General features: G+C 35.0%; 1 protein-coding gene across 15 annotated transcripts in view; it reads left to right on the plus strand.

The window, feature by feature from the left end:
• BBS9 (Bardet-Biedl syndrome 9) overlaps positions 1–25721 on the plus strand; it is a 432261-nt gene that overhangs the window by 87494 nt on the left and 319046 nt on the right. For 12 of the 15 annotated variants that reach the window (XR_005369689.1, XM_038557299.1, XM_038557303.1 and 9 more), the window contains 2 exons: positions 16022–16196; positions 25188–25272. Coding sequence is in view for 14 of the 15 variants with exons in the window: in XM_038557299.1 (XP_038413227.1) it covers positions 16022–16196; positions 25188–25272 (260 nt within the window). In the remaining variant the exon portion in view is untranslated. Of the gene's footprint in view, positions 1–11870; positions 11917–12935; positions 14525–15060; positions 15083–16021; positions 16197–25187; positions 25273–25721 lie in introns of those variants that run through there. The other 3 variants (XM_038557310.1, XM_038557311.1, XM_038557312.1) reach the window with 3 other exon arrangements.

A 25721-nucleotide genomic window follows, 5' to 3' on the forward strand; every position in this document is an offset into this window, starting at 1 on the left:
TGGGTGGCTCAGTGGTTTGGTGCCTGCCTTCACACTCCAGGGTGTGATCCTGGAGTCCCCGGATCAAGTCCCACATCAGGCTCCCTGCATGGAGCCTGCTTCTCCCTCTGCCTGTGTCTCTGCCTCTCTCTGTCTCTCATGAATAAATAAATAAAATCTTAAAAAAAAATGAGAGGGGAAATAGAAATACTAGAAATTTTATAGTCAAAACAAGGTTGCTTGATGATCAAAAATCAGCATCAAAGGTGGACATTGGGGGACTTTTTCTATAATTATTATAACAAGAATGTATTCATGAGATTTCGTGCAAATTTAAAAATAAACACTATCTAAATTCAACCACCCCCCCAAACCAAGTGAGATTACGTCAAACTCAGCTTCTGCACAGGAAAAGAAACCTTCAACAAAATGAAAAGGCTGTCTGTAGAACCAGAGAAAATATGTGCAATCAAAAATCTGATAAGGAATTCATATCCAAAATATATAAAGAACTTATACAAATCAATAGAAAAAAATCCCCAAATAATCTGATTAAAAATGGGCAGAGGAACTGAATTATTTTCCCAAAGAAGACATATATATGTCCAACAGATACATGAAAAGGTGCTCAACATCACTGATTATCAGGAAATGTAAATCAAAACCATAATGAGATATTGCCACAGTTGTTAGAATGGTTGTCATCAAAAAGAGAAAACAGGTGTTGTCTAGGGTCTAAAAGGAACCCTTGTGCACTGTTGGTAGGAATGCAAATTGGTGTGGGCACTATGGAAAACAGTATGGAAATTCCTCAAAAAACTGAAAATAGAATTATTATATGACCTAGCAATTCCACTTCTGGGTATATCTCCAAAGAAAATGAGAACAGGTGTTCGAAGAAATGTCTGCACTTACATGTACATTCTGCACAGTTGCTAAGGTACAGAACAACTTAAATGTTCATCAATAGTTGAATGGATAGAGAAGATATTTAGATAATGTACAATGGAATATTATTCAGTAAGGAGAAAGAAACTCTGTCATTTGCAGCAACATGGAAGGACCTTGAGGGCATTATGCTCAATGAAATACACCAGACATAGACAAATAGTACATGGTATCACTTGTGTGGAATCGAAAACAAAAAACAAAAAACAAAAAAACCCCACATAGAAACAGATTAGAAAAGTATTTGCCGGGGGCTGAGGGTAGGAAAAAGTCGAGAGAAGTTGGCAAAAGGGCACAATCTTTCAGCTATGAAATGAGTAAGGTCTGAGGATCTAATGTAAAACATTAGACTTTAGCTGACTATAGCTGATAACACTATTGTATAATTGAAATTTGCCAAGTGTAGAACATAAATGTTCTTACCACAAAAAGAAAAAAAAAAGACAAGTATCTGAGATGGTAGATGTTAATTATCTAATGAGATTGTATACCTATATCAAATCACCATGATGTATACTTTAAATATCTTAAATTTTATGTCAATTGTGCCTCAATAAAACTGAAGTTAAAATGAGAAAAAAAAAACTATGATCATAAATTACCAGTATTTAAATCTCTGTATTTGTCTCTTATACTTCTTTAGGATAAAATCCTAGTACTGGATAGTTGGGAGAAAAAATTTTTGATTCATAGTATAAATTGTTTTAGGCAGAGAGATGCACCCTGCTATGTGTAATATCTATGCCAACATTAGGTAATATAATTTTTTAAAAAGTTAAAAAGCTCCATATAATGGACATGTTATATTTTTGTGATTTGAAATAGTAGTAAATATTTATTAGGTTCCTGCTAGGTGCTATCACCTAAGACTATGCTAAGGATTTAACCTAAACTTTCTCATTTAATTCTCGAAGCAACCTTGTAAAGTAGGTCAATATTCTCACGTTAGGCATAAGAAAATTTAGGATTGACAAGAAGAAACAGTTTGCTTAAGGACACATGACCTTTTAAACTTAACTTTTAAATTTGTTCATTTAGTAAGTTGTACAAATGTTTTAATTTTTTTGATGTGGAATGTTTTGATCTTTTTTGTTATGACTTCTTTGTATTGTTCTTATGAAGATCTTTTCTATACTATAATTCTCAAATATTTTCATATTTTTCCTAAATTTTCTAGAATTCATTTTTAGATATGATATACAGTAAGGCTCTAATTTTATGTTTTCTAAAATTGTATCCTGTTGTCCAAGCACCATTTGTGAATATTCTTTTTATAATTTGGAATGCCACTTTTCTCATATGCTGGATTCCCATATAGTCATTTGCTGTTAGGCTCTATTCCTTGCCATTGATTTATTTGTCTATAATGTCATATCTATAAGGAGTGCCAATAGTATATCTGGAAAAAATATTGTACAGTATGTTTTGATGTGTGGGAGGGCTAACCATTCTTCATTTTTCTTGTTTTTCAAATTTATAGGTTTTGCTTTTTCACTTCTCTCTCAAGTTTAAAAAAGTTTATTGAGTTCCATGAAAAAAATCAAAGCTAGAATTTTGTTTGGCATTGTGTTAAATCTATAGATTATTTTAGTGCATAACTGACATGTTTATGATATTTATACTTTCCATCCAGGAATATAATGTGTCTTACTGTTTATTTAGCTGTCCTTCTATGTCATTTAGTAAAAATATTATTTTTTATTAGTTTTGCCTGTTTTTTTTTTTAAGATTTTATTTATTTATTCATGAGAGACATAGAGAGGCAGAGACACAGGTAGAGGGAGAAGCATGTTCCATGCAGGGAAGCTGGATGTGGGACTTGATACCGGGACTCCAGGATCACGTCCTGAGCCAAAGGCAGACGCTTAACTGTTGAGCCACCCAGGCATCCCTAGTAAAAATATTATTAATTTATTAGTTAGATCCTCCCTTCTTCCTTCCTCTTTTTCCTCCTTTCTTCCTCCCATCCTGTTCCCTTCCTTCCCCTCCCCTTCTCTCCCTCCACCGCCTCCCAACTTCCATTTGTGTGTTAGGCACCCTGATAGATACTATGAATACAGTGGTGAGCCAAATATAGAGATCTGTGGCCTCATTAAATTTGGAGAAGGAGGTAAACATTAAGTAGATAATCCTAAAAATTGGTATAAAATCACAAGTGCTATTAAGGAAAAGATACCATGTTAATGCGGTATTTTTTCAGTGGTATATTGCTTAATTTGGCTCCAATTTGGCCTTCCTAAGGAAGTCAAGGTTTGGAAGTTGGGTTAGAGTGTATTAGGAACTTAATTGCTTTGATAAATATTGTGAGTGGAATCTTTGTTTTATTACTTTTATTACACTAAAATTTTTGGGGGTACTTGGGGACAAGGCTGGGTATGCAATGCTATGTTGACATACAATGCTATACTATTTTTCCTGCTACAGAAGAGATATTCTGCCCTATTCTGGTTTCCATTGGTGTTGTTAGTTTTCGGTGTAGCTGTTCTTCTTTTGTTCATCTTTTTCTCTCTATTGCTTTTAAGAGGTTGTCTTTGGTGTTCTGCAATTTCTCTTTTGAGTATCTAAGGGAGGATTTATTTTTACTTTTCTGACTTGAAATTTATGTGGTTTAAAACCAGATTTTAGGATTGATGCCTTTCAGCAGTTCTGGAAAGTCCTCTGCCATTATTTCTTTGAGTATTGCATCTCCTGTATTCTTTCCATTATCTCCTACTGGAAATCTAACTAGATATATGTTAGATTATCTTACCCTATTGTTCGTGTCTTTCCAGTCCACTTTCGTTTTTTGTCTCTATGTTTCTTATTAGTGCATTCTAGATGATTTCTATTTTTTTATTTCCTAAATCACTGCTATTTAGAGACTAATTTCTGTTGAAACTACTCTTGGAGTTTTGTTAACTTTAAGTCTAATTATTATACTTTTTATTTCTCAAAGTTAATTTTGTCCTTTAAAAAATCTGCTTGGGGGTTGTTGACAAGTCTTTTGATGACATTTTTTAAAAATTTCAGGTTTTTATTTAAGTTCTAGTTAGTTAACATATAGTATAATACTGGTTTCATTATTTCATCACTCACATGTAACATCCAGTGCTCATCACAAGTGCCCTCCTTAATCCCTATCACCCGTTTAGCCAATCCCTGCCCACCTCCTTCCAGCAATCCTCCGTTTGTTCTCTATAGTTAAGAGTCTGTTTTCTGGTTTGCCTCCCTCACTCTCTGTCTCTTTTATTTCTTCCTTCCTCTATGTTCATCTGTTTTGTTTCTTAAATTGCACATGAGTGAAATCATATTGTATTTGTCTTTCTCTGACTTTCTTCACTTAGCATAATACTCTTTAACTCTGTGTTGTTGCAAATGGCAAGATTTCATTCTTTTTTGTGGGTGAGTAATATTCCATTATATATGTATATACCACATCTTCTTTGTCCATTCATCAGTCAATGGACGTCTGGATTCTTTCCATAATTTGGTTATTGTGGACATTGCTTCTATAAATATTGGGGTGCATTTGCCCCTTCAAATCAGTGTTTTGGTGATCACATTTTTAAGACCTGTTTTTATTTTTTTGAACGTAAAATTTAGTATTTTTATAGTCTTCTTACAATTTCAGTATAGTTTGTAATTCTGATTCTGTTCTCTATTTCTTTGGTGTCTTTTGCTCTTATTGCCTTCAATTCCTTACATATTTGTGATTTTGCCTGTGAGGTCATATTCTTTGGAACTGTATCCATGGGAATGATTGGTGTGCCCCATCAGAGATTTGAATTTTCTTTTGTCAGGTGCTTGGTTGTTCTGTTACCCAGGATCTCTTTATACTTAATTGACAGATTAAGGTTTCTTGGGCAAGCCAATGGGATGAATTTGGTCTGAAAACCCACATTAAGATCAACTAGGGGTTTATGAATTCTTAAGAGAGATTTTTTTTCCTTCATCTGGTTCCAGGTTTTGAGATGTGCATTTTATTTTGCTTTCTCTTGCGCTTGAGGGGGGAAAATGCTGTTTCTAAGTTCTCCTTACACTAAGGGTAGAGGCCTTTGTGGTTTTAGCTTTCTACTGGGGGGAGGGAGATCATGTACAGGATCAATTAGATTTCCCCCATAGAATGAGCCCCAAGGTTTTTCTTCTTTACCATATGTCATTTGAGAACTTGAAAACTGAAGCTGAGTGTTATCTGGTTTAGGAAAATGCCCCAGGGGCTCTGTTTACCTTTCTGTTTTTTTTCATTTTCATTTACTGTTTGGCTTCTGATTTCTATTTACTGTTTGTTTGTTTTTTTGGCAGCATATTTATGTGATTAAAATTTCTGCTTTTCACAAACATTTTATTCAGTAATTTAGTGAGAGAATTAGGGTTTTATCTGCTATTGTCATCTACTCATTTAATAATTTTATTTATCTTTGAAGGCAGTTCTTTTGGAAATAAGACAAGAATAAAAAAAAAATTGTATCGGAGAATCAGCAAGCAGTTATATCAAGCTTTGTCTGCCAAAGTGAAATAATTAACATTTTATATTTAAATGTGATGTTACAAGCATACAAAGTGCAGTTGTGATAATAGGCCATGTCGAATTTGTAATCAGAAAGAGATTTATAGATTATGTTATTAGAGGACCTACTTTATGCTTAGTTTTCAGTTGGAGGAAAAAGACTGGTGATTAGAAGACTTATAGGGTTGAGTTCTGGCCCTGCTACTTGCCAGCCTTACATCCAACAAATCAAACTTTCCTGAGCCTTCAGTCTTTCCATAGTCACATGAGAACAATAACTCTTGGCCTTCCCAAGTTTTGAATAGTTTCTAGAATTGGATATGCTAATAATCTATGTGCCAGCACTTATAAATGGCTATTATTTTTAATTTTGAAGTTTTTAATTTGCATTGAATTTCAATGCATGCATAGAGTGCTACCTTTGTTCCATATAACCTCTTAAAACCCACCTGAATTCTTTACCTTTCTTTACTTAATTTCCTCTTTGTATGACATTATAGCTTAGTTAACCTTTAGACCATAGAGCAGAAACCAAGAAATTTGAAAGCCGATTTACAATGATTTGTTGAAATATTGAGTGTTACCTAGTTATACATCTCTTTCATGTTCATATCAGTTGAAGATATCTGCCAGTGTTTTAGGGCATAGAGTAAAATTAGTCTTTGATAGAGAATAATAAGTATGCAATATCCAGTCAATATTGGGAAGATTTTTAAAACGTCCAGTGTCTCAGGGTCTTTTGATAGGATTAGATTCTTTTCTACTTGTCAGCAGAGGGAGCCTTTGCCTCACTTTTGGATTCCAGAAGCCTCAGGGTGGTGAGATTATAAAGAGCCAGTATGTCTATGGAAAATGCTTATTTCCTCACCTAGGACTGAATAGGTTTTGGAAGAAGTTTTTCCTTTGTTTTTATAAAGGAAACACTTTCTGTACTTGCTTTCTGAGGGTTTTTTTTTTTTTTTTTTTTTTTTTTTTTTACAATAGTGGCTCTTAAGTGCTGCTGTGAGAAGTTCTTTAAAAGTGGTTAATGCTGGGATAAAATAGTGGTTTTCAAATGCTATTCCATGTTAAAGTTTTGTGTGGTTTTAAGGCAACAAAAAACTTAGCTAAGGTCTGAAGGTTTTATAAAGCTAAAATAAATTTGCTCAGATAAAGGGCTATACTTACTGTTAACATTTTCTACTTCCTACTTATTTGTATTATATTGTCTTTATACAAAATGTTGGTGAATAGTGTTTTTTAAAAAAATCTTTGATTGGACAGTTCACAAGGTTGACAACCTATGATGATCAGTTAAATTCTGGAATCATTGCTTTAGCAAGTACTTCTGCAAATAAAGATTGGAATTTTAAACCGAACCATTTCCAACTTCCTGGTCACCTTTTGTCCTTTCTCCTGAGATGTTTTCTATCCTTTTATACCTATGAAGTGAGACTTAATGACTAAACTATCATATCAAGGGCCCTTGGGTGGCTCAGTCACTTAAGTGGTTAAGCATCTGCCTTCAGCTCAGGTCATGATTCCTGAATCCTGGGATCAAGCCCAGCGTAAGATCAGGCTCCCTGCTCAGTGGGGATCCTGATTCTTCCACTACCTCTGCCCCTCCCCCTGCTTGTGCTCTCTTTTACTCTTTCTCTCTTAAATAAATATATTAAATCCTAAAAAATAAAAAAGAAAACAACTATCATATCCAAGGTGTAGATAAATATTGGTACTAGGGGAAGTTAGGGGGTTGTTTTTTTTAATTTTAGCAGGCAAATTTTGGGATTAAGATTGGCATGCATTCCTACCACGTTCCAAATACTAACCTGGGTATTTTGCATATGTTCCCTTCTTTATTTTTATTTATTTATTTATTTATTTTTTAAAGATTTATTTATTTATTTTATGATAGAGGAGAGAGAGAGAGAGAGAGAGAGAGAGATAGGCAGAGACACAGGAGGAGGAAGAAGCAGGCTCCATGCTGGGAGCCTGATGCGGGACTTGATCCTGGGACTCCAGGATCGCGCTCTGGCCCAAAGGCAGGTGCTAAACCTCTGAGCCACCCAGGGATCCCCTGTTCCCTTCTTTAATCTTCATGGCAACCCAGTGGAGTGTAGAGATTGTGATAAGGTTTATTTTGCATTTGAAGAAACAGACTGAATTAAATTAAAGTCAAAGTTACATCTGTAGATTGTGTCTGAGCCAGGATTCAAAACCTTATAATCTTGTCTTTCTGATTCAAAATCATTGCTCTTTCCACTACACATTTATATTTTAATCTGCATTTGATACTTTCTCCAATTTGTTCTTTTATGATATACCATCCTGCTCTGGGAACAGTTAACAGCCAGAGAATATCTTATTTAGTACCTTTTTTTTTTTTTTTTTTTGAGTAGTTTTCTTCTGGTAATTATCCCTTGTTTTTTATAGACCAGAAAGACTGCATGCAGAGTTCTAATAATTACTAAAGCTTTAAGGTTTAATCTGTGTATGTTCTCAAAGTTAGAGTTTTATGAAATACTGACAGATCTGAAGATCATTCTGTTCTTTTGGCAGCCTCTTTGGGCTTCCACAATTTATTCTCTATGGTTAAGTGATTTTCACATTCATTTATATATTTTCCTTTTGGGTCTTCTGCCACCTTAACATCATTTCCTGTGCCTTTCCATTAGAGTTTATCTTCTTAAGAGCTGAGTTATCCTTCATCTTTTTCCTTTCTTCTTAATATTTCTTAGAGTACCTAATGTTGGGCATACAATGAGTACTTTGTTTTTTGACATAGTACTAAGCCCTAATATAATTTAGAATTCCAATTGTTAACTCTCACATATTAAAATTAATGACTTCAGGGCCTTTACTATGCCATTTTTACTTTAATGTTATTCAGTCATTCAACAAATATTTATTGAGCTGTTAAGCCCTACTATATTCTAGGGACACTTCGGGGTTGGGAGGTGTGGTGAATAAAGTATGGTGCCAGATCTTAAGGTGTTTTCATGTGAATATGCCAATATGGTTAAATATCTTGGCCTACTGGGGGATCATTGGCATCTTGGTACCTAGTAGTACAATCTACTTGGTTTTTTACTTTCATGATGATTTTGTTGACTTGAACAGATGTTTTGGGCCCTAACATATAAGGGATTGCATTCCATACTGTAAATTAGATAATGGAAACAAAATAGACAGATCTTCAAGGGTTTTATGCTTTGTGGAAGTTGGAGAGGGGAGACAGATCTGCCAAATTTAACCATATCAACAGGAAAAATGTCAGTACCAATAGGGAGTGATGCAGAATGTACTAAGAGAAACTAGAGGGATAGTGTGGTAATTATGGCTAGAGGGGATTGGAGAAAGTTTCGAAGATGGGGTTGTACCCTGGGGATTGAGGATATGTAGAAGCATTTTGTGAGATTAAGGTGGGAGAATAGCCTCTGAAATGAATTGAACTAGACTGACAAATGCCTAAGGGCATGAGGGCAGTTTTCTGTTACCTGAAGTGTTTGGTGGTTGGGACTGGATGAGAGAGAGTAGTCAAAGTTCATTTAGCAGACACATTAATGAGTTCTTTGGATTTCCTGTTGATTAATTTATACTTATTTCTGGAGACACTGGAGTGCCTTTGAAGTTTTTGTGTGGGTTGATAACATGCTTGGCATCTGTATATTAAGATGATTGCTTTGGTATATTTTGTTTTTATGAGTTTTATTAAAGATATGTTTTTTTAATGGTTTCTTTTTAGAAGAATCCAAGGATGTTTATTAGACCAAACAATGGTTAAATGGCACATCAAACTTTGTGATAAGAATTGACAAATGCGGAAGTTTAAAGTCACCATTGCCATTATCCCTAACTCATTTTGATTTACTTTTTAAAAATTGTACAAGTTTAGACGAAGCTGAGAATTTCTTGGCTTTAGTTACTTTTTTCATAACTTCATTTAATTGGTTATAGCAAGTCCAGTTTAGACTATAGACTATTGTTCCTTCTTTTGATACACTCATTTTAGGATTAAAAGAGTAACTATATATAAAACAAATATTTAGCTTTTGGAGTTACTGCTTTATGGGATGGTTAATATTGCAAATGAATATTTGTACAAAATGAAGAGGTATTTAAAATGTTTTCTGTTTGTTAATACTTTTTTTGTTTTCTCATTTCCTATCATGCTTGTTATTACCTTGAGAACTCTACCTTGCTTTGAAACTAGTTACTTAAAAAAACTATACCCTCAACTTTTAGAATTTTTCTTTTGGATGAGAGAAAAGAAAGGAATGTTAAGAAGTAATGAACTCTCTGTATGATATCACCTGTCTTGTCTTTCTTATGTCACTCATTAATACTAGAGATGGGGGAAGATTATAGATATGTGTGTGTTGGGGGGAGGATGTAGAGGCAGGGACAGTGCATTCCCAGATAGGGCTTTCTGGTACACTCACAATACATTTCTTTAGAGATTTCAATAGTTACCATGGCAGGGAAATTGCTGTTTTGAGGAAAGTAAACTTAAAATAGGCACATTATCAACTTGAGTAACACAAACCTAAGTTTTGAAAGATTTTCCATAGTTCTTAAAGTCTTAAAAACCCTTTACTTTGACAAAAAGATAAATTTCTGATTGTATACTCCTTTTTATATTAAATTTACCCTTTTTGCTCTGAAAGACTTTTTTCCCCTCAACCTGAAGTTATTTCCCATAATTCGATCTGTAAGAAAGAGGGCAATCCAGTTATATCACTTATTTACTTACCACTTATTGAATGTTTACCAGGATCAGGCAGTGTGTATTTTTGTTATATTCTATCCTTATAGCAGCATCATATAATCTTTTCATACCATTGCTTTACAGGTGAGGAAACTGGCAGAGCTTTCAGGGCTAAAATAAGGATGCATCAAATCTGGTCTCAAGTTCTGGCTTGGCCATTAGTTCTGATGAACATGTCTGCCATATTCATCAGTGTCTCTGTCCACCTAATACCCTTCCCCCGAGTGCACTGCTCTCACTCCTCTACAGACATAATTCTCTTATAATCCATGTGTCTGAGCACAGGGTGCTCTCCGCTTTTGTTTCTCTGATTGTCTGGCAAACTATTTCTCAACCTGCAAGACCCAAATATTATTTATCTCTGTTTTGAAGCTTTTCTTGATTCGTCCAGACACTATTAATCAAGCTGCGTTGCCTTTTAAATTATTCTGATATGTCCCTCTTCTTACATTATTATAATATTTAACTGGTTAACTCCCATGTTTGCTGAGTTTTCTTAGGGTAGCAACTCTGTCTCTGTTCTAGCACATGCTAGGTATACCGTGAATGTTGTGGAATTTATTGGATGAATGTGAGTTCTGGAGAATGTTATCAAACCTTTCATGATCATTACCATTGGACAAAGCAATTCACCCAATATCTTATGGATGCGAGTGATAATATAATGTTTAGGGCCTTCTTTTACGCTCTAACATTGCATACATAATGAATCTATCACATATAATGCTAATTTAATGAATGGTTGTAATTTCTTTATAATACGTTATTAAACTTGTTCACAGTTTAAGGGGAAAATTGTGATAAATAGCTTGGCAGAGCACACACTAGTGGTCTTTGTAAGGCTATTAAAGTGCCTATTAAAATGAGAAACATTAAAATGTCAAAAGGCAAGTTCATAGGAAGAATTAGTATGTAGCCCCAATTTTTATTTTCTTGAGTCTTAAAGTAATTAGTCTCATGAAGTTATTTATTGGGAGAAACTCTTAAATAATAGTTGAGAATTTGTATAATATTTCCCTGGTACATATTTAAAAATATTAGCTACTTAGCTCAACATATGTGTTCTGTTTGTTGATTTCCTCTGTTTACTTAGGGATTTATTTATATAAAACTAAGGTTTTAAACTTAGAACCTACTTGAATATTGCATTATTATCAGACACTGATTGCTTTTAGAATGCTCAAATAAAAAAAATAGGGAGTCATAAGAAAGAAGTTAGCTATACTTTCATTGAATTAATTGCCAATTCTTAATTATTAAGCATGACCAAATAGTATCATGTATCTCAAAACTATGGTAGTTTTATTTAAATGAAGATATGAATGAAAAAGTATAAAAATGCTCTTTTATGGTGGTGAATTTAAAGTCCTGCAAGCTCTAGAAATCCACCTACCATTTGTTTTTAAGTCAGTATCTGTTGAAATTCTACTCTGAACATTTTTATGTCTTTGCTCATGGCAAACATGTTGTATCATTTTTGAGTTAGGTTTGCAATAAAGATTAATGAGTTAGTGTTTCAGTTTTTCTGTAACAACAACAACCAAAATTTTTTCCGTGCGTGCGTGTGTGTAAAACTAGCAAGCGGAAGTTCCACAGACTTTTGGACTCTTCTGTTCTTATGTATCAGTCTCTTGATGTTTCCTGTCTGCCTTTTTGACTACCTATACAGCTGTTTTTCATGTGTTTTTCAGGCTTGGAGAAAGACCAACTATTTTTGACAGCTGCATGCTGAACTGCAATATATGCTTGGCCACAGGTCACGTTTGCATTTCTTCACTTGTATTTTTACTCAATGTGTAAAAGAAATATGAGCATAGAGAGATTCAGAAAACATGTAGCATGCTGAGTAATGATAGTCTTCTTTCATGTATGCCATTCTACTTATTCTGCTGCATAGATTTCACAGGAAGAAAAAGACAGCAAAGAAATGGTATTCAGGACTGCCCTCCATGGGGCCCTTATTTCTGTAATAGTGAATGATGGAAAATGCTCTGGGTCATGCATGGTAGAAAGAACTTCTGAGCATGGGGACACACACATGCACATGTGCATGCATACACGCACAGTGCTATACACCATTTTAATGAATAGACTATAATTTAATAGAGAAGACTGTTAATCTAGCAGTCAGTTCAACATGTTTATCCATTATGTTAAAGGTACATGATATTTTAACATCAGGAAATGAGACACTATTTAATAAGTGTTCATTTCATGAGGCTGCCACATAGAACTTTCCTGCCTCCACCTCCCCATCCCCACAGATACGAAATTTCTTCTTTGCCTTTGAAAATGAAAAAATAATAACTTTAAAAATCCTTTCAAAATGATTTTGGTGAGTCATTTCCCAATTTGTTCTTAGATCTTACAAATAATATTTCAAATCACAATGGTTAGTTTTCTCTCATCATTGGTTGAAGATTAATGGGATAAACATCCAGATTTAAAATTCTGATGAAATCTCCAACCTTCCTAATTATTTCAACTTTAAAAGATACTTTTTCTCCGTATAGTTAAGGCATAATTTTTGAGGAAGCATCATTAAGATATTGTCATTTTTTTTCAATCTACTGCTTGGTTTCATGCCTTATTGGTAAAACTTGATACATTATACTAGGTCAATTCTTTTTTTTTTTTTTTTTTAATTTATGATAGTCACAGAGAAAGAGAGAGAGAGAGGCAGAGACATAGGCAGAGGGAGAAGCAGGCTCCATGCACTGGGAGCCCGATGTGGGACTTGATCCTGGGTCTCCAGGATCGTGCCCCGGGCCAAAGGCAGGCGCCAAACCGCTGCGCCACCCAGGGATCCCCTTACTAGGTCAATTCTAACTGCCTCTACATTTTCTTCTAGTATGTTCCTCCCTGCCACCCTCTGCCCCAAGAAACCTTATCTACTGTTACCTTTGACCTCTGTTATTACCTATTTTCAGTTTAGGATGCATCCTACTTCTATCATGAAATCTTTCCCAAGATGTTTGCTGTAATGAAGCTCTTTGATTTTCTGTAGTACTTAGTCTGTTTCACATCATTTAGAGGTTATATGTTAACTTATATTAATTTTTAAAATGGGTCCAGTATGGTGTAATGGAGCCTCCTTGGGAACATGTATAGTATAATGGAGTGAGATAGACTTCTATTTGAATACTAGCTCTGTCATTTTCCAACTCTTTGGCATTAGGCAAATTATTATTTTTAAAAGATTTTATTTATTTACTTACCTATTTTAGAGAGAGAGAGAAGAGCATGCATGAGTGACATGAGGGGCAGAGGGAGAGGGAGAAGGAGAAGAAGGAGAGAATCCTAATTAGTCTCTGTGCTGATTATGGAGCTTGCTGCAGGGCTCGGTCTCATGACCCTGAGATCATGACCTGAGCTGAAACCAAGAGTTGGATGTTTAACCGACTGAGCCACCCAGGCATCAGCCCTTGGCAAATTATTTAAACTCTGTGGGTTTCAGTTTTCTCATGTATTAAGTGGAACTGACTACCTTTAGAGTTAATAAAGATTATAGCTAGTATGCTGGGTAAATGTTTAGCACAAAGGCAGGAATATAACAAGTGCTCAGTAAATGTCAGTAGTAGTTTTTATTCCTGTTGTATATTTCTTACAGCTCCTAATATAATATTTGAGCATGTGGTAAGGTCTCTGAGTATGGTTCAGGGCTAGGTCATTTAAATAGCTCCTGAAATCCTATCACTTTTATGAAGGCTTCCTGTTGGCTCTGTTCTGTCAGAACTACAAAACTTTCATGGCTTCTCTAGACTGTTCTTTCTGTTTCCATTATCTGTAAGGGGAGCCTTTGGTATGTATTCTGAAGTGGCTTCCAAAGCAATGATTTGAAGGATTTATTTATTTATTTTTGAGTAATGTTTTGGATTGATCCCTACATTTTTCTAAACGTCAGCAGCTGGGATTGTAATAAATAAAGCATTTTTCACATACTTCAAATGCAGTATGTGAAGCACATAGAATAAAATCTCAGCCAGTCTGAGCTTCAGATGAATAAATTATTTTGCCTAGCTTACTTTAGTTCAACAGATATTTATTAGTGTATCTCCTATATGCCAGGCATTTTATAGTTGTTGGATTTACAAAGATAAGTAAGACATGGTTCCTGCCTTTGAGTTTAGTGTAGAGTGAGCAAGAGACACAAACAGATTATTTCAATTGATGATTAGTTGTAAGATAAAGGTGAGGAAGGGACTCTGTGAATAACACATGGAGGGTGGTTGAGGGGGAAGATGAGCCTAAGCATGTCATGTCTCTTAGAGGACAAATGGGTTGATCCGCTTGTTTCAGGGACAGAGATCTAACTCAAAGTGGCTTCAACATTTATGGGAATTTATTGCCTACAAAGTTCCCAGGTAGGTGTGGGTCCAAGTGATGCTTGATGCCTTGGCTCAAACAGTGTCTTCCGTGGCCCTCTTTTAATTGTGCCTTTGTAAAAGCCTCTGTTATTCCAGACTTTATCTTTCTCACATATTATCTCCCAGGGGGTAGAGTAAAATTTTCCCTAGTTCTAGCTAAACCTAGAGATTTAATTTTGCACATTGGGTGTAAATTATACCCATCCCTGAACCAGTCACTGTGATTAATGAGATAAAAATTGGTTTGAGTAAGTCAGGGCCTACCCTCAAGCTTAGAATGAAATCTCATTCAAACCTCATGGCCAAAGACAGGAGGAGAGGAAAATAGATGACCAAGAGGCTGTCAGCAGATGTGCAGTAGACTGGGGAAAATGAGTGTAAGATTTTTTTGGAGAAAGCAAAATTAAGGAAGCATACATAAGGGTGGGGGTGGGGGTGGTGTCCTGTTGTCATCGATACATGGCTTCTATCTCTGAGGCCTATCAAGATAGCTGTTGCAGCTCCACCATCCTGACGGGAAGACTGGAGGGGGTTGTATACTCACTCCTTTTACAGGTATATCTGGGTGTTCCTATCTCATTGACAAGAACATAATCATGTAATTGTATCTGTAGTAGAGGCCTGGAAAAGCAGGCTTTTATGCTGAATGACCATGTGTCTAGTGATAACTTCCAAGTATCAAAAGAAAGAATGGCTGTTAGAACAGTTAGCTTCTGAGCTACAAGTTCATTTTTGCAAATGACCAGGCTATACCAAACTACATTAAATCCAGTCAATAACTTCTAATACCTTGTAGCACAACATTTCTCTTTTTGAAATGTATAGGGCTAGTAATTCTCGTACTCAATATGGAGCCCATATTGAACCCAGACTGTTACTCTTTTTTGAGTTATTTGATATGTAGTTTATAGATGTTCTGTTCTAGGGACAGAAGACACTTCAAAATCAATCTGTAGTTTAGGGAAATCTGTAATTGGTATTTTCAATATTAATATTTTTCTCTTCAAATAGTACTTAACAGTACGATTTATGTAAAACTGGTGCTTAATACATGTCTGTGGATTTGAGCTCTTGTGTTTGACTCATGTCTAAGTCATTTGAAAGTATGAGACTGACATACTACGAAGAAGAGAAGTAGCCTCTACTGTGCAGTTTTTGTTATATTTCTGACTTTGGAATAGATGATATCTTATAGAGTTAATGATTATTCTGAGAGATTATCTATCTTGAGCTAGGGATTTTAGCATATGGTAAATGCAAATAAGTATACTTAAAATTATAGACATCTGAATAATTTAAAAATTGGGATATGTATATATGCTGATATACAGTAATCTGATAGCTTCATCAGTTTGTAATTTAAAATTTAAACAGCTTATATTGTCCCTTGGAGAAAAAAAATTAACTGTGATATTTTTGTTATGGATAGAGATAAATGAAAACTATGATATTTATAAAGGAAAAGTCAACTGATTTCCTCTAACTTTTCTTTAGGTCGAGATTTAATTTGTATCCAGTCAATGGATGGGATGCTGATGGTGTTTGAGCAGGAAAGCTATGCTTTTGGGAGATTTCTCCCTGGTTCTCTTTTACCTGGCCCTCTTGCTTACAGTTCCCGTACAGATTCCTTCATTACTGTCTCTTCCTGCCAACAAGTGGAAAGTTACAAGTAAGTCTGGATGTTGAATCTTTGGAATTGTGACTTTTGTATGTTTCTGATTAATTCTTTTTTACAAAAAGCTTGAATATTACAAATGAAAAGGAGATCGGTTTCTTTGATAAAATATAATTGTGGTGATTAGAGGATATCATTTACATATTGTAAAATATTTGCAACTATAGTGCAGAGATTGAGAAAAAGGATTTTGAGAGAGGCAGACCTGGATTGGAATCTTGAGTTTGCTACTTGTGAATGTTTGATAGTCAGTGCCCTTACCCTGGTTATAATGGGGATAATAATGGCTATTCTTTTGGATCTTTAAGTTTTTATTTTAATTCCAGTTAGGTAACACAAAGTGGTTTTTTTTTGTTGTTGTTGTTGTTTTTTTTTAAGATTTTATTTATTTATTCATGAGAGACACAGAGAGAGAGAGGCAGAGACCCAGGCAGAGGGAGAAGCAGGCTCCATGCAGGGAGCCCAACGTGGGACTCGATCCTGGGTCTCCAGGATCAGGCCCTGGGCTGAAGGCGGCGCTAAACCGCTGAGCCACCCGGGCTGCCCCGACACAAAGTGTTATATTAGTTTCAGGTGTACAATATAGTGATTCAACAACTTGTGCATCACCAGGTGCTCACCACAAGTACACTCCTTAATACCCATCACCTATTTAACCCATCCCTTCACCAGCTTCCCCTCTGGTAACCATCATTATGTTCTCTGTAATTAGGAGTCTTTTTCTTGATTTGTCTCTATTTATCCCTTTGATCCTTTGTTTTGTCTCTTCAATTCCACATATGAGTGAAGTCATATAGTATTTTGTCTTTCTCTAATTTATTTCACTTAGCATTATACTTTCTAGCTCCATCCATGTTGTTGCAAATGGCAAAATTCCATTCTTTTTTGTGACTGAATAATATTCCATTGTGTGTGTGTATCATATCTTTTCTATGCATTCAACAGTAGCTGGACACTTGGACTGCTTCCATATCTTGGATATTGTAAATAATACTGTAAACATACGAGTGCATGTATCCCTTTGAATTACTGGTTTTGTATTCTTTGGGTAAATATCTAGTAGTGCAATTGCTGGATTATAGGGTATTTATGTTTTTGTTTTCTTTTTTTTTTTTTTTTAAGAGAGAGCGTGAATGGGGAGGGGCAGAGGGAGAGGGAGAGAATCTCAAGCAGGTTCCACACTCAGTGAGGAGCCTGATGTGGGGCTCAATCTTATGACCCTGGGATTGTGACCTGAGCTGAAATCAAGGGTCAGATACTTAACCAAGCAGTCATCCAGGCCCTCAGGGTAGTTCTATTTTTAACTTCCTTTCTTTTTTTTTTAACTTTTTGAGGAACCTCCTTACTGTTTTCCACAGTGGCTGCACCAATTTGCATTTCCATCAACAGTGCGAGAGGGTTCCTTTTTTTTCACATCCTTGCCAACACCTGTTGTTTCTTGTGTTGTTTATTTTTGCCATTCTGATAGGTGTGAGGTGATATCTCATTGTAGTTTTGATTTGCATTTCCCAAGAGGTAAGTGGTGATGAACATCTATTAATGTGTCTGTTGGCTCTCTCTATGTCTTCTTTGGGGAAATGTCTATTCATGTATTCAGCCCTATTTATAATTGGATTATTTGTTTTTGGGGTGTTGAGTTTTATAAGTTCCTTTTTTTTCTAAGTTCTTTATATATTTTGGATACTCACCCTTTGTCAGATATGGCATTTGTAAATGTCTTCTCCTTCTGCCCCTCCCCATTCACTCTCTCTCTTAAAAAAAAAGAGGAAAAAAAAAAAGGAAAACAAAAACATAAATACCCTTAAAAGGTTGCCTTTTAGTTTTGTTGATCATTTCCTTTGCTGTGCAGAAGCTTTTTATTTTGATGTAGCCCTAGTAGTTTGTTTTTGTTTTCTTTGCCTTAGGAGACATATCTAGAAAGAAGTTCCTACAGCTGGTATTAAAGAGGTTACCGCCTTTGTGTTACTGCCTGTGTTCTCTTCTGGGATTTTTATGGTTTCAGGCCTCGCATTTAGGTCATTAATCCATTTTTAATTTATTTTTGTGTATGATGTAAGAAAGAGGTCCAGTTTCTTTTGTATGTTGCTGTCCAGTTTTCCCAACACCGTTTGTTGAAGAGACTTTTTCCCGTCGGATATTCTTTTCTGCTTTGTCAAAGATTAATTGACCATATTGTTGTGGGAATAATGGCTATTTTGAGAAACTTGTTAAAAAGATTGAATGTATGTCAAGTTGCTACCCATAGAAAATGTTGATTAATTATTGTAGCTGTTCCCTGAATTACAAATAATAAAGCACAGTATGAGTGGAAAGAGCGATAAAAAGATGCATATATGAAATAATTTTATAAAAAAGTATGTGACATAGGAAGAATACTGCAAAAAATACAAGTGTTATTATGAATGTTTTAAAAAGAACAATTCATAGTAGAAATGAAGTATGAAAATGATGCTATGAAAACAATTTGTACTTTTTGGGTAGAAATTCTTATGATTTTGGGGAATTGCGTTTGAGAGAGACTTTATTCTCTTCTACCAGTGAAATTTCAATAAAAATTAGAGTTTGAACTTTTTGGAAGGTGTGTTTTTTTTGTTAGAGGGGAGAATGGGAAAAGAAAGTACAAATTCATTCTGGGAAAAGAAACAGACTTGGGGGATTACAGTATCTTCAGTAACTTTATTGTTGTTATCTTACGGATGGCAGCATTTAGAACTTTAAGCAGCTGACCAACACTTCATTATAGCTTTTCAATATTATTTTTGATCACATGATTTTTTTTCCAAGGCAGGAAGAAAATATAAATTCATCAGGCAACAGCTGTAAATTTCTGTCTTCAAGTTTCAATATTGTGCATATAGCAAGTTAATGTGGTATTCCCTTCACCTTCATAAGTGGCAATCTGCCTTTTGTGAATTATTGAAAAGATAGCTCAGATTCAAAACCCTGAATATAAGCAAATGTTTGTGACTAAGCAGAAGTGACAGAGGTAATGTATCATTATATCATATTCCTTAACTCCTGTGGCTCTTCTCCAAAGGAGATGAATGAGTTGTGGCATTGCTACTGGTAAGAAATAAAATACACTTATTTAGAGAGATTGAGAAAAATATCTGTATAATTCATTCAAGCTTGCCAAAGATTAAGCAATATTGAGGGAGATCTGCTTTTCAGCTTTCCATCCAGTTCCTGCCAAGTAGGGATACTGGTAGTGCTACACTTGGGTCACAATACAAAGATTTGAATGCTCCATGACTTACTCTTTGAAATATGTGCATGGGAATTAATTTGGTAATAACTCCAGGAGTGACTAGATGAGGAAATAATGTGTAGGTTTCCTTAATGTGTAAATTTAATCTCAAAGAGACTCACCATCTTTGAACTGTGGTAATTTACCAACATATCAATCTATTAAATCCATCTCCATCTCAGACTAAAAATGCACACCTTATCCATTATGTGGATCTTTTATAATAGTAAAAATGCACGGGATATGTGATTATTATGAAATGATGAAAATTAAGGGGGCTTATAATGTTAAATAGAATATTACATTTATATACACTTTCAAGTTTAATAGATTAAGTGATAATCACTGGTGCAATTTAGGTTTGGAGGAAGCATGAAAACTATAGGTTTGTTCTTTTGAGGCTTCATCTATTTATAATCAGTTAATAGGATGTAATCAGTTAATAGAAAAGGATTTTAAGACATAATTTATTTTCATTTTTGGCATTGATATTTAATTACTTTAAAACAAGCTCAGTTATTTTCAGATAGGAACTAGCAAAGACTGTGGATCTCAAACTTCAGTGCGCATAAGGATCACTTGGGCAGCCTGTAACAAAATGCACATTTACAGATTCCCAATTATCAGTACACTAGATTTTGATTTAATAAGTTTGGGGATAAGACCCAAAAATCATCATTGCAGACACACACTCTAGGTGATTCTAATTTAGCAACACACTTTGTTGTTTTTCTTTTGAAGTGAGAGAACTATTTGCCTTTTTTGGGTGATGGCAGGGTACCAACCTTTAGGTACCACCATTCTCTTAGCAGTATTTGTCCAGATTTTGGATTTTAGCTTTTTATTCTTTTTCTGTCCTTCACCTGTCAGAGTTATTTCGTCAGTAAATCCTAAGCTTCCTACTTTTTTCCCTTGTATTCAGCCTTTGCTTCCCATTTCCATTGGCATTCAGGTCTTTATTTCCTCACTTGGATTTCTGGTTTTCTTACTTCTGACTTAAGCTTTGAAGAATCCTTCTCGGGATCCCTGGGTGGCGCAGCGGTTTGGCGCCTGCCTTTGGCCCAGGGCGCGATCCTGGAGATCCGGGATCGAATCCCACATCGGGCTCCTGGTGCATGGAGCCTGCTTCTCCCTCTGCCTGTGTCTCTGCCTCTCTCTCTCTCTCTCTCTCTGTGACTATCATAAATAAATAAAAATTAAAAAAAAAAAATTAAAAAAAAAAAAAAAAAAAGAAGAATCCTTTTCATATCTGTCCTTTTAAAATAACCTGTTTAAGCCAGAATAACTTTTTTGCCCATTAAAAAATCGAAACCTTCATACATTGATGTATGAATGATGTATGATGTATGAATCCTTATGATCCAGTCCTATTCTCCCTCTATTTATGTGGATGTTCAGAATTGGAAGGGACTTTTAAAGTTACCTGGTTATTCATCCTATGATTTTTTATCACCTTGATATTTGATTGCTTAAGACACTGATTTTTGCCAAATATCATATATTGCCATCTTTTTTTTTTTAAGATTTTGTTTATTTATTCATGAGAGACACAGAGAGAAAAGCAGAGACTAGGCAGAGGCAAAAGCAGATTCCCTGTGGGGAGCCTGATGCGGGACTTGATCCCAGGATGCTGGGATCCCGTCTGAGCTGAAAGCAGACGCTTAACCACTGAGCTACTCAGGCACCCCCATATTGCCTTCTTGTATTCTGCTGAAATATTTCAGAATATGTCTTGTGTTATCAGATTCCTGACAACAGAGTCTGTCTTAAACATCTGTTCATTGACTGAATAAGTTGGTTCGTTTATTCAATTATTCATTCAGCAAATATTTTTTTGAGAGGCTTCTCCGTATTTTACACCATGTCAGGTACTGGAAACACAGAGTCAAGTAAGAGCTGTCTCTGTCCTCAAGCAGTATGCAAGTAAGGGTGATAGATAGCAAGTCAGTCAGCTATTTCATTTCATTGTGGTAGAGGCTCTAGAGAGAGCTGTGCACAGGATACTGAGGGGGCTTACAGGTGGGACCTCTCAATAAGAGTTCAGTGGAGGGAGGCTCTCTGAAGAAATATACCTGGCATGAGCTTTATTTTCTCTCCTCTTTGCTACACACCACCCCCCCCATACCCCTGCATGTACCTAGTGCATTGCTAAGTAGATAAGGGACTTTAAATATGTATTTTTAAATTATTTGTAGAGTTTAATTGACAATATTTTAAAAAGAATATTGTGTTCTTTACCAACCTTAGGCTCTGGCCAAATTGAAATATTTGTTTTCCGTATATGTTTAGGGCTTCTCTCTCTCTCTCCTCTTTTGCTCATGCTATACTCTATCTGAAGTTTTTCATTTCTTTTCTGTATATGAAACTTTTGTCTGGAAGTCTCCCTGCTCCCCTGCTCCTCTTCCTGACCTATCTGTAAGTAACACTTCCTCCTTCTTAATTTCATGGAGTAGTTTTTGTGCTCTTTCTACAGGTACTAGTCATACTTTAACTGATATTATATATTTGCTTGTTTTTTCCTTGACAAGGGTAACTGATCCTTCATGGCAGGGATTTGTATCTCCTGAAATGCCTAGCATTGTACCTTGCCAAAGGGAGATGTTTAACAAGAACTTGATGAAGGAGTGAAAAGTTTGTAAGAAAAGCTGTTTTGTTACTGGCATCTTTCAATGAAAAGGATTCTTCCTGGCATTACTAAGAATGTTTTAGCTTTACTTGTAATGAACATAGTAATGCTCTGTATCTGGAGCTTCCATTTTTAGTAGAGTTCTCTGGGTTAAATATCAAGTTTCCAAGATCTCCTGGTACCTTTGAGGTGACAGCTTTGTTTCATTTTAAAATAAATGATTTCGGAGGGTTTAGTTTCGTGCTCTGTGACACCTCAATGCATATTTTAGTTATTTGCTGCTGTTTTTATGATGTGATATGGAAGAGCACTAAATTATATGGCTGAGTTTGTCATTGGTGTTCCACAGGACCTGTTAAGCATTTGTGGCTTTTGGGTCAGAAAGTGCTACCATTCACCTGGACTTGCTGTATTTGTGCTTAGTGCCCTTCTGTTGAGAAACATATGACACACTCTTTTGTGAAATCTTATTACACTGGGCCTGATTATTCTTTCAACAGTCTCAACAAGGGAATTTTATTCTTTTTTTTTAACTTTTTTTTTTTAAGATTTTATTTATTTATTCATGAGAGACACACAGAGAGAGAGGCACAGACACAGGCAGAGGGAGAGGCAGGCTCCATGCAGGGAACCTGACATGGGACTTGATCCAGGTCTCCAAGATCACACCCTGGGCCGAAGGCGGCGCCAAACTGCTGAACTACCCGGGCTGCCCAAGGAATTTTATTCTTTAGCTTAATCACTGAACATTTGGGTGGTAAGAAAAAAACAAAAACCAAGTGTTTTCTTTATTTCAGAATTTCCAAGTCTGCCTGGAATTGTTTGGTTTTAGAAATAGGTTTCCGTGTACATTATTGGTAACAGTAAAGAGGGCTTAAGGAAGAACTATAAAATAGATGCTATTGTAAGTTTGTCATCATCTAAATTTACTGTCAGTTACATTTAGTAATATAATACTATTCTGAGTTGTCTTCCAGGAAGAGAATGGTCTGGATTTGGAAATCAGGAGTCGATTTTGGCTGTGTCTCTGTCTGCTGTTTTGATGTTAATGAGTGCCACTTTAGGGGCTCACTTATTCCTGGATGAAATAATAGTGCTTTGTAGTTCTGTAAGAAGCTTCAAACAGCTCAGAAGCTTTGGATTTTTACAACAATCTCATTAATATCCATATCATCCTCTAGTAGGTTGGAGCGTGCAGGAAATGAACCACCTATGTAATTAATTGCCTGAGGTTGGATCCATAGCAGGCCCAGCTCTGGGCTGATGTTTTAGTCACCAGTGCGTCCTATTTCTGTTACTGTGAACTCGGAAGACTAAAACAATCCTATCTGGAGGTTGGAATGTGAGGTCTAATTATTTGGCACGGTTGGAGTCTTAGGGATTTTGTAGGTCAGTCTCAAGTGGTATGGAGACATTTGCTACAGCTGCCCATGGAATCTCTAGTATGGTTTTACAAGGTTGGTATCTTCACCCTCCTACATTGTATCCTTTCCCATGACTCATTCCTCCCTGCCATGTATCTCTCTCAAACTCCTGTTGTGGCCTTTCATGTCTTTTTTTACTACTTGCCTTTTCATGTGCTGTTTGGCCTTGCCATAATGTCTTTACCTCTTTACCAGCATGATGAGTGTTCACTCATTCTTTAAAATCTGGCTTCCTCCTCTTGAACTTTATACTAAAACATATATATTTCCTCCATCCCAATTACTCATTTCTGCTACCATATTCCCTTAGTACCATGTGCATAATACCTTCTATTATTAGCACAGAATACTCTTAGGTATATTAGATGTAGTAGATCACTACTATATGTTTATTGAATTGATGAAATTCATATATATTCAGCTTTCAGATTAACCATAAGACTGATTTTCATGAATACCTTGCAAAATCCATCTTAATTCATAGTCGTTTTATATCCAACCACAATTAAAGACATATTTTTTTTTTTTTTTACAGAGTATTCCTGGTTGAGATAGCTTGAGTTGGTGTATGACATTTGAATACCAGTGTACATTTTAATGCTTATTTAGGTATTCCACTTTGCTTTTATTCATTCAGGTCCCTGATTTTTACATTTTCAGATATCTTTCTCCTAGGCACTATGGGATGTCTGAATATATCTACTCATTTTCCTTTTAGCTATGGAAGAACAATGCGAGAATTTTGATTCAATAGGAAAGAAAGGAATTTATGAGTCTGAAGTTTCTTCATTCAGAGTAGGATTATTACTTTAACAACATACCATTAATTAATGGGAAATAAGAGAATTTAAATTTTATTGGCTAAGTTAATCATTTTTAGATGGAATAATATTTGTAAATTATTTTTAAGAATAATGTAAGCTAAAGTTTACTAATGAAATAAAAGCTATCAAATACTTATAGAAAGTCATAAGTAATGCTGCTTATTGAGAATTTATTACATACCAGATAAACTACTGGGTGATTGATCTCTATTTATATGTAAATCTGTTTCTGTCTTTTTGTTGATCTCGTGGGCACCTAATATATACCAGATCTGTACTAGGCACTAAATTATTTTAAAATTCTTTTGACCATGTTTGAGTTAAGAGATTATTATTCCCATTTTATAGATAGGGAACATAAGGCGCAGAGTGGTTAACTTGCCAACTAGTAAGTGGCTTATCTGGGGATTAAGCTCTGGTCTGGGTTTCATAAAATATCTGTTAACAACTTCTACTACATCTGGCTGCTTTGCATTATTTGTTTTTTTTCTATGTGGTGTTTTGGTGCTGGATCTTTCTTGAGTATTATTGTTTGTCATTTAAAATTCTAATGAAAATGCTTTGATAGTTGGCAGAACTACTTTCCCAATATTGAATTTTAGGACATGGTTATAATTTCTTTTTTTAATTGTTTTTTAATTTTTTAAATTAAAAAAAAATTTTTTTTTATAATTTCTTTATCATGACAGTTTTACATGGTTTTGTGTCACAGTGTCATTCAATAATAAGTTTTAAATTTTACAGTTTTTAAAACAAGAAAAAAAATAATTCATAAAGTTTATAGATTATGTGCTTTTAAAGTTTAAAATAATTCACACTTTTAAACTATAAAATCACTTATAATTATTCATATCTTCTAAACAGGTACCAAGTACTTGCTTTTGCAACGGATGCAGATAAAAGACAGGAGACTGAACAACAAAAACTTGGTTCTGGAAAAAGACTTGTTGTAAGGCCTTTTTTGATATAAAAATTTGAGTAATGTCATATCTAATCACCAGTTTATTTTTTCAGAATAAAAATTCATGGGAAGAAAGTTTTAAAAAAATATTTATTTTAGCTATTTTTCTTTTCTATGATTCTATCAAAAAATTTAGTTGGCTATTAATGAACAATGGAGACACATGCTTGGTCCTGTCATAATTTATCAGATTATAGAGTTCCACCACTAGAATTATAAATGTCCAAATGAAGTCACTTTTAACAGAGTGATTATAAACCAGCATAGCAAAAAGAGAAAAATTAAAAAAAAAACCTTTAATAGGCAAAAATATTGTTACTTAGAAGGCCTGTGAATATATGTGTGTGTGTGTGTGTATATATATATATATATATATGATAAAAATTTATAGCCCACAAAGGAAAAAATTGGCTCAGTCACAAAGGTGGAAGTTTGGT

Source organism: Canis lupus, chromosome 14 (genome assembly GCF_011100685.1).
Source record: "Canis lupus familiaris isolate Mischka breed German Shepherd chromosome 14, alternate assembly UU_Cfam_GSD_1.0, whole genome shotgun sequence".
Lineage (NCBI taxonomy): Eukaryota > Metazoa > Chordata > Mammalia > Carnivora > Canidae > Canis > Canis lupus.